Consider the following 9,166-nt stretch of genomic DNA (forward strand, 5'->3'; position numbering starts at 1 on the left):
ATTCTTCGTAACGTGCATCACGTCGATTGCACTTCTAGGACTTTCCAATATTCTAGCTCCCAGAATATAGATTTCTTCTTCCACATGGCTGCGTGCCCGTCAGCTCCCTTCGGAACTGATTGTCCGCCAGGACACTTTCCAAAGATGACTTTCAAATCCTTGACCATATCAAATACCTCAGCACCGAGTGTGTTCCGCGAGGCTTCGGCCGGTGATCCGCCTTGCCGTTGTAATGCTTGCCTTTCTTTCTTCTTGGATGACCTTTCGGAAGAAATCGACGATGCCCAAGGTACACGTTCTTCTTACAATTTGGCAAATGTACACTTTCGGTCTCATGTAAGCAGTGCGTGCATGCATTGTATCCCTTATTTGACAGTCCCGAAAGGTTACTAAGAGCAGGCCAATCGTTGATGGTTACGAAAAGCAACGCTCGTAGGTCAAATTCCTCTTCTTTGTGCTCATCCCACACACGGACACCAGGTCTGCCCCACAGCTGTAAAAGCTCATCAACTAATGGCCTTAGGTACACATCGATGTCGTTGCCGGGTTGCTTCGGACCTTGGATGAGCACTGGCATCATAATGAACTTCCGCTTCATGCACAACCAAGGAGGAAGGTTGTAGATGCATAGAGTCACGGGCCAGGTGCTATGGCTGGAGCTCTGCTCGGCAAAAGGATTCATGCCATCCGTACTTAGACCAAATCTTATGTTCCTTGCGTCAGCCGCAAAATCTTTGAACTCTCTGTCGATCTTTCTCCATTGCGTTCCATCTGCGGGGTGTCTCAACTCCCCGTCCGACTTACGGTCCTCTTTGTGCCATCGCAACAACTTGGCATGCTCTTTGTTCCCGAACGGACGTTTCAACCGTGGTATTATAGGAGCATACCACATCACCTTGGCGGGAACCCTCTTCCTGGTTTTCCGGCCCTCAACATCGTCACCGGGGTCATCGCCTCCGATCTTATAACGCAATGCGGTGCATACCGGGCATTCATTCAAATTCTCGTATTCACCGCGGTAGAGGATGCGATCGTTGATGCATGCATGTATCTTCGGAACCTCTAAACCTAGAGGGCGAGACAACCTTCTTTGCTTCGTACGTACTCGGCGGGCAACTCGTTATTCTTTGGAAACATATTCTTCAACATTTTCAGCAAGTTTTCAAATGCCGAGTCAGCTACACCTGCTCGTGCCTTCCATTTCAGCAAATCCGGTGTGCAGCCCAGCTTTTTCGGACCATCATCGCATCCGGGGTACAGAGCCTTCCCGTGATCCTCTAACATGCGATCCAAATTCTCCCTCTCCTTTTCAGTTTCGCAGCGTCTCCGTGCATCAGCAATGGTCCGACCAAGATCATCAACGGGATCATCACGTGCCTCTTCTTCACCTTCCCCTTCACCTTCGAGCATCCTCCATGAAAGTATCACCGAAATGAGAAAGATAGCTTTCATCGATGAAATCATCCCCTTCTCCATCTTCTTCCATTATAACCCCTCTTTCTCCATGCTTGGTCCAACAATTATAGCTTGGCATGAAACCGTGCCGAAGCAGGTGCATGTGAACATCTCTTGAGGAAGAGTAACCCTTCTGATTCTTACAGTTAACACATGGACAGATAACAAACCCCCCTTCTTGTTCGCATTAGCCACTACGAGGAAATCTTTCAAACCCGTACTGAACTCGCCGGAGAGTCGGTTACCGTACATCCATTGCCGATTCATCTGCATTATTATAATATAAAATATATAATTAACCATCATGCATTTGTTAAACTAACTAGCTACAAACAATATAAATTAAACAATGAACTACACACACATGCATATTTTATCAATGACACATCAAAGGTTCAAGTTGCTAACCGCGATCGAGGAGGAAAAAATAAATGAGAAAGCTCAAGTGTGGCTCCAACACTTCATATCATGTTTGTTTCATGCTCTTGGGGCATTTCATCAAACACCTTATGTGCATAAGAGGAACCAAAAGGAAACCTAACACTCACTTGTGAAGTTTGTGAAGAGAATGACTCCAAATGGCTAAGTGTTGGCTCCAAATGGCTGGATGGGTATATATAGGGGAGGGGCTTTAGTCCCGATTGGCCTGGCCAACCGCGACTAAAGCCCCCCACGTGCACCAGCTGGCCACCGTGCGCCCTGGGCCCAGGCCTTTGGTCGCGGTTCGCCACACGAACCGCGACTAAAGACCCCATTAGTCGCGGTTCCTTTACCTTCGCGACTTATGGGGCTTCCCGGAAGCCTGTTTTTCTACCAGTGAAAGTTCAGAAAAAGATCCAACCATAAACATAAGTAGGGCTTTTAGCGGACTATTGTTTCCCGAGGTCCAAACATGTATAGATAAGTTCCGAAGTGCTACCATCGGGATCTTATGGCCGCATCATCCTCTATTAGCTATGTACGTAAAATCCCTTGACACCAGCGACCACGAGAGGATAAAGCTTCATGGAGGGTGCGCTAGTAGGGTTTAGGATTGCTACCCATGTCGCCACTACACATGCCGCAATGTAATCAGGTTATTGATGAGAAGATTTCTATGCGAGAAATGAGCGTTTTAGGTTTTTCTTTTTAAGGTCAATTTTGTGACGATCTTGATATCTTTCATGATGAGCATGGATGGGTCACAAAAAAATTACAATCAGTATATAATAGCTAGCGGGAGGACCATCGAGGCGGACCCACATGTCGGTATAAAATAAAGGAAAATCCATATTAAATACAGCCTGACCATCATGTTGATCTAAAGATAAAGTTACTTCGTAACAAGTTACTAACATGATCTTTTAATAGGACGCGCTTAGCTCGGTGGACTTATTAAACGCTCCGCCGCTGCCTTGTTAGCCAGGCATTCGCTGAGACGCTGATGGCTAACACCATGAACAAGGAGGCAAGGAAGGTCTACGAGGATGGGGAAGGCGGGATCCATCGGCTCCCGGACGAATGCTTAGCGAAGGCTATCGGCCTGACCTCACCGGCGGACGCCTGCCGCGCGGCAGCTGTGTCCGCCGCTTTCCAGTCGGCGGCGGACTCCGACGTTGTGTGGGAGCGGTTCCTGCCGCCGGACTGCGACGCCGTGCTGGAGCGGGCAGTCCACCTCGTGGATGCCTCCTGCAAGAAGGAGCTCTTCATGGACCTCTGCGACGAGCATGTCCTCCTTGACGACGGCAAGATGGTATATTCATCACTTTAAACTTAACTATATTCATCACACTTTTGCTGCTTGACCTCTTGATTTGACGCTTACAGAAAAGAACACATCGTTTTTTCCTCAACGATCTAATATATGCGTGCATGCATGCCTTGTAACGATCTACTATGTGATAAAAATGTTTCAGAGTTTTGGGCTACAGAGATCAAACGGCTCCAAATGCTACATGGTGTCTGCAACCGAGCTACAAATCGCTTGGGCTAATGTAGATCTCTACTGGAGAAAGAGATCGGACCCAGATTCAAGGTATTTCCAGGCTTTCCCACTCTCCTGAAATAATTTGTTTGGTCGCACTTGCGACATGTGAAAACATGAATTTCACCTTTGACCCTTTAACTATAATTTTGTGATAAGAGTTATACAATTTTTTTTTGTGACACTTTATTGCGAATTTCTGATGGCGTGTCAAGTTCTATCCCACTTAACTATTTGGTGTCTTACAAAAATGCAGTAGCCAGATGCAACACAAATATGCATTACAAATGAAATATGCGGCACAATAAAACATACAGTGCCAATGATACCAAAAGTAGTAGTAAAAATCGCTTACTCCAATCATATGAGGTTCATTGTCTTGGTAAAAATGCGGTACAAATTAACACCGAAGCAATAATCAATATGAATACTGTATTTCTAGCTACAACCAACGATATAAGAAGTATATTTTGGACATCCATATTTTTCTACTTTATACAGGTACTTGCAAGCTTACAAGATTGCATTACGAATTTGTTTGACAAGCAGGTTCTCGAAAGTGATAGAGCTTGTCTCAGTCTGCTTGTTAAGCATCTATGCCATCATTAACATCAAGGAGCTCTCTCCTGGTACCCACTACGCGGGCTACCTCGTCTTCAAGCTCACCCACAACGCCTCCGGCCTTGGCTCCTCACGCCAGATATCGTTCGTTGAGATAGATGAGCAGCCGGTTGGAAAAGTCTACACGGCATCTCTTCATCCTTGCACCCGTTCTTCCTGTGAGCCCGGCAGGGAATGCGAATCATCGACGATGGAGGAGCCGCATGAGCACAAGCAGGAGGATGATGGAAGCGGCATCGCCGTCGTGAGGTACCCTCGACAGAGAGTGGATGGGTGGCTGGAGCTAGAGATGGGTGATTTCTACACGGGCACAATTGATGATCCAACCGCAAATGTTAAAATAGCATTGTCCGAGTATGAGGAGCTGAAGTGGAAGAAGGGGCTCATCGTCGAAGGCATCGAGATAAGACCAAAGAATTAACTGAGATGATAGTTCTATATCTATACCATAGATACCAGAAAACTTATGTCCCACTTTGGGTGATGAGCGAGTAATAGGATGGTTAGTGTTTGATGTAGTCGTGGCATGTTATTATTGTTTATCGTATACTTTTTGAAAAAGTGTAACAATTGACGGTTATGTACATTTATGATATCTAATCACTACGGAAAAATAGGGGTTGCCGTGCAGCAAATCTTTGCCATGAGCCCACGCACGACAAATATTTCTTTGCTGTGCGCACCGAGCAGAACGCACGGCAAAGAAAAGGAGCACGGCAACATCTGAAGGGAGCGCACGGCAAAGAAACATTGCACGGCAGAGTCTGAAGATAACGCACGACAAAGAAATCGCCACAACAATGACCCAACACACCACACAACAAAGATTCCGTGCACGACAAAGGCGTTGGGCATTGCTGTGCATCACCCTTTGCTGTGCGCGCAGCTGGGCTGCACGACAAGCAGCCTTTGTTGTGCGCCATATGACATTTCCTTTGTTTTTCTTTCTATTTTATTTCATCTAATACTTATATTTATTTTTTAATTAGTTTTACTTTCTGATGACTATTTATTAGTGTTACTTAACACAATGTGTATATACCCATACTATTTGCAATACAAAAGTACTCTCCATCTTCATCCCCCCACACATATTAGGGTTTCAGCAATCCGTGCTTCAGAAAATCTGCTAAGTGTTATCGTCCAAATGTGAGGAAGGTCACACCGGGGAGCTATTTTTACACCATTACGCCTTCCACCACACTTTCACACATATCATAGGTCCACATGCAAGATTTGGTGGGATTCCGGTGCTCCGGCGGTCATTCTCCCCCTCCCCCCCCCCAAATAGCGGTATGTGTGCCCCGACAAGTCTACCCTCTAGGGTTAGGGACCCTTTGGCACATAGTAGCCTCCCGGCATACCCGCAGCTTAGCCATTATCACATGAGCTACCATGATCTACTGGTTAGGGTTAGGTTTAGGGTTAGAGTTAGGATTTAGGGTTAAGGTTTAGGGTCAGGGTCAGGATTTAGGGTTTAGGGTTAGGGTTAGGGTTTAGGATTTAGGCTTTTGTAGCTCCCATGTCAGCAGTTGCAGTTGCATTACTCGAAGCCTCCCCAGTTTAGGGTTTAGGGTTTAGGGGAGCTATTTTTGCACCATTACACCTTCCACCACACTTTCACACATATCATAGGTCCACTTGCAAGATTTGGTGGGATTCCGGTGCTCCGGCGGTAATTCTCCCCCTCCTCCCCAAAAAACAGCAGTATGTGTGCCCCAGCGGGTCTACCCCCATAGATTTCTCCACGCGAGGTTCCCAATGTACTTTTTCATTGTTTTAGGTTTGTTTAGGACATATACACATGGAAAACCAAGCTTGGGACACTTTGGCACATGGTAGCCTCCGGCATACCCACAGCTAGCTATTATCACATGAGCTGCCTTGATCTACTGGTTATGGTTAGGTTTAGGGTTAGGGTTAGGATTTAGGGTTAGGGTTAAGGTTTAGGGCTAGGGTTAGGATTTAGTGTTAGGGTTAGATTTAGGTTTTAGGGTTAGGGTTTAGGATTTAGGGTTTTGCTGCTCCCGTGTCAGCAGTTGCAGTTGCATTACTCGAAGCCTCCCCAGTTTAGTGTTTAGGGTTTAGGGGAGCTATTTTCACATCATTAAACCTTCCACCACACTTTCACACATATCATAGGTCCACATGCAAGTTTTGGTTGGATTCCGGTGCTCCGGCGGTCGTTCTCCCCCTCCTCCCCTAAAAAACAGCGGCATGTGTGCCCCGGCGGGTCTACCCCCTAGATTTATCCGCGCGAGGTTCCACCAATGTACTTTTTCATTTTTTTAGGTTTGTTTAGGACATATACACATGAAAAACCAAGCTTGGGACCCTTTGGCACATGGTAACCTTCGACATACCCGCAGCTAACTGTTATCACATGAGGTGCCTTGATCTACTGGTTAGGGTTAGGTTTAGGGTTTAGGATTAGGGTTAGGGTTAGGATTTAGGGTTAGGATTAGGGTTAGGATTTAGGGTTAGGTTTAGGGTTTAGGGTTAGGTTTAGGGTTTAAGATTTAGGATTTTACCAACAGCTACAGTTGCATTACTCGAAGCCTCCCCAGTTTAGGGTTTAGGGTTATGGGAGCTATTTTTACACCATTAAACCTTCCACCACACTTTCACACATATCATAGGTCCACATGCAAGATTTGGTGGGATTCCGGTGCTTCGGCGGTCATTCTCCCCCTCCTCCCCCAAAACAGCGGTATGTGTGCCTCGGCGGATCTACCCCCTAGATTTCTCCGCGCGAGGTTACACCAATGTATTTTTTTTATTATTTTAGGTTTTTTTAGGACATATACACATGGAAAACCAAGATTTGGATCCTTTCGCACATGGTAGCCTCTGGCATGCCCGCAGCTTAGCCATTATCACATGAGCTGCCTTGTTCTACTGGTTAGGGTTAGGTTTAGGGTTTAGGGTTTAGGGTTAGGGTTAGGGTTAGGATTTAGGGTTAGGGTTTAGGGTTAGGGTCAGGATTTAGGGTTAGGTTCAGGGTTTAGGGTTTAGGATTAGGGTTAGGTTTTAGGATTTAGGCTTTTGCAGCTCCCGTGTTAGCAGCTGTAGTTGCATTACTCGAAGCCTCCCCAGTTTAGGGTCTAGGGTTTAGGTGAGCTATTTTTACACCATTACACATTCCACCACACTTTCACACATATCATAGGTCCACGTGCAAGATTTGGTGGGATTCCGGTGCTTCGGCTGTCATTCTCCCTCTCTTCCCCCAAAACAGTGGTATGTGAGCCCCTGGCGGGTCTACCCCATAGATTTCTTCGCGCGAGGTTCCACCAATGTACTTTTTCATTGTTTTAGGTTTGTTTAGGACATATACACATGGAAAGCAAAGCTTGGGACCCTTTGGCACTTAGTAGCCTCCGGCATACCCGCAGCTAGCCATTATCACATGTGGTGCCTTGATCTACTGGTTAGGGTTAGGGTTAGGGTTAGGATTTAGGGTTGGGGTTATGGTTTAGGGTTATGTTTAGGGTTTAGGGTTAGGGTTAGGGTTAGGGTTTAGGATTTAGGCTTTTACAGCTCCCGTGTCAGCAGCTGCAGTTGCATTACTCGAAGCCTCCCCAGTTTAGGGTTTAGGGGAGCTATTTTTAAACCAGTGCACCTTCAACCACACTTTCACACATATCATAGGTCCACATGCAAGATTTGGTGGGATTCCGGTGCTCCGGTGATCATTCCCCCCCCCCCCCCAAATCAGCGGTATGTGTGCCCCGACGGGTCTACCCCCTAGATTTCTCCGCGCGAGGTTCCACCAATGTACTTTTTCATTGTTTTTGGTTAGTTTGGGACATATACACATGGAAAACCAATCTTTGGACCCTTTGGCACATGGTAGCCTCCGGCATATCCGCATCTTAGCCATTATCACATGAGCTGCCTTGATCTACTAGTCAGGGTTAGGTTTAGGTTTAGGGTTAGGATTAGGATTTAGGGTTAGGGTTTATGGTTAGAGTCATGATTTAGGGTTAGGTTTAGGGTTTAGGGTTATGGTTAGGGTTTTGGATTTAGGCTTTTACAGCTCTCGTGTCAGCAGCTACAGTTGCATTACTCGAAGCCTCCCCAGTTTAGGGTTTAGGAGAGCTATTTTTGCACCTCTATAGAGTTTTAGTGGATCTCTTAGGAATGCTCTTAATATACAGTGTTTGTATTCTTCCTTGGGTCTCCCCCCTATACACAAAAATGCTCCGAATATCTCCAAATATATCTATGCTGAATGTAATTTTATTGATGAGATATTAGTGAAGATCCATTCTCAAGTTCCAGTTCTTGAGCAGGCCAAGCAGGACACTATTGACAAGGTTTGTGGAATAGTGAAGAAGCAACTAGCCGTCGCTCAAGACACGCCTGTAAACGGTGAAACAAAGTTCGGCGACCTTGGGGCTGATTCGCTCAACACGGTAATCTCATCGACGTGATTGTTCAACATCACCTTTGACTACTTTATTGGCGTACTCTACTCTTTTTTTCAGTAATAATAGGGTAGTACATCTTGTGTAGTCTTGCGTATCGTTCCACTGTATAATGAATGAATCAGTTCCAAACACTGAGTGCTAGCTGATTCAACCGCTTCTAATCCAAGTGTCGCATCCGGTTACTGTTATGAAATGGGTGCAGGTTGAAATTGTGATGGGTCTCGAGGAGGCATTCGGTATCACGGTGGACGAGCCGAGCGCCCAGGAGATCAAGACGGTGGAGGACGCTGCCACTCTTATCGATAAGCTCGTGAATCGTGATAGACAAGGAAGGTTGAAATGACGGCACATTTTCGTTTCTCCGACATAGTTTTGAGGGGTGCCGAGTTTAGCCTTTGTTGTTGTATATACTTACTCTTTGTAAGCGTGAACCGGCGTGCGCGGTACGATCCTCCTGGCTAAAAACTAAGTTAGCCGGAATCTATCTATATATGAAAAGAGCTTTTTGGTGACTTTGGACGCTGCTGGATGATTCCTATGGAGACTGATGCTGCCTTTTTTTAGTTTTCTTTTGGCTGTCCCTAGTCTGTAATATAAACTACCTCTAAACGCTAGCATTAGGCGGCGCTCCCCTCCCCTTCTTCCTGTCGTGATACTATGTTTTTCGTTATCATATGGTAATGAAAATCGATTC

At 46.0% G+C, this 9,166-nt stretch overlaps 2 protein-coding genes across 2 annotated transcripts; both read left to right on the forward strand.

Annotated features, from left to right (window-relative positions):
• The first annotated feature begins 2,857 nt into the window (after positions 1-2,857).
• Positions 2,858-4,637, forward strand: LOC124701055 (putative F-box protein PP2-B8). The gene is made up of 3 exons (XM_047233111.1): positions 2,858-3,187; positions 3,351-3,469; positions 3,968-4,637. Exons 1-3 carry the CDS (start codon positions 2,879-2,881, stop codon positions 4,458-4,460), a joined length of 921 nt encoding a protein of 306 aa, XP_047089067.1. The 5' UTR covers positions 2,858-2,878; the 3' UTR covers positions 4,461-4,637.
• Positions 4,638-8,182: 3,545 nt separating this feature from the next.
• On the forward strand, positions 8,183-8,815 carry LOC124697864 (acyl carrier protein 3, chloroplastic-like). Its single transcript, XM_047230396.1, has 3 exons — positions 8,183-8,204; positions 8,300-8,457; positions 8,675-8,815. The coding sequence occupies exons 1-3, from the start codon at positions 8,183-8,185 to the stop codon at positions 8,813-8,815; spliced, it is 321 nt and encodes a 106-aa protein (XP_047086352.1).
• Positions 8,816-9,166: the final 351 nt, after the last annotated feature.

Source organism: Lolium rigidum, chromosome 3, assembly GCF_022539505.1.
Source record: "Lolium rigidum isolate FL_2022 chromosome 3, APGP_CSIRO_Lrig_0.1, whole genome shotgun sequence".
In the NCBI taxonomy this organism is placed as follows: Eukaryota; Viridiplantae; Streptophyta; class Magnoliopsida; order Poales; family Poaceae; genus Lolium; species Lolium rigidum.

Bases quoted from the DNA above. Each gene is read 5' to 3' on its own strand.
- LOC124701055 (XM_047233111.1), top strand. From the start codon at position 2,879: ATGGCTAACACCATGAACAAGGAGGCAAGGAAGGTCTACGAGGATGGG. The intron at 3,188-3,350 runs GTATATTCATCA...AAAATGTTTCAG, and splicing joins TCCTTGACGACGGCAAGATG to AGTTTTGGGCTACAGAGATC. The intron at 3,470-3,967 runs GTATTTCCAGGC...TTTGACAAGCAG, and splicing joins AGATCGGACCCAGATTCAAG to GTTCTCGAAAGTGATAGAGC.
- LOC124697864 (XM_047230396.1), top strand. From the start codon at position 8,183: ATGCTCTTAATATACAGTGTTT. The intron at 8,205-8,299 runs GTATTCTTCCTT...ATGAGATATTAG, and splicing joins GCTCTTAATATACAGTGTTT to TGAAGATCCATTCTCAAGTT. The intron at 8,458-8,674 runs GTAATCTCATCG...AAATGGGTGCAG, and splicing joins GGGCTGATTCGCTCAACACG to GTTGAAATTGTGATGGGTCT.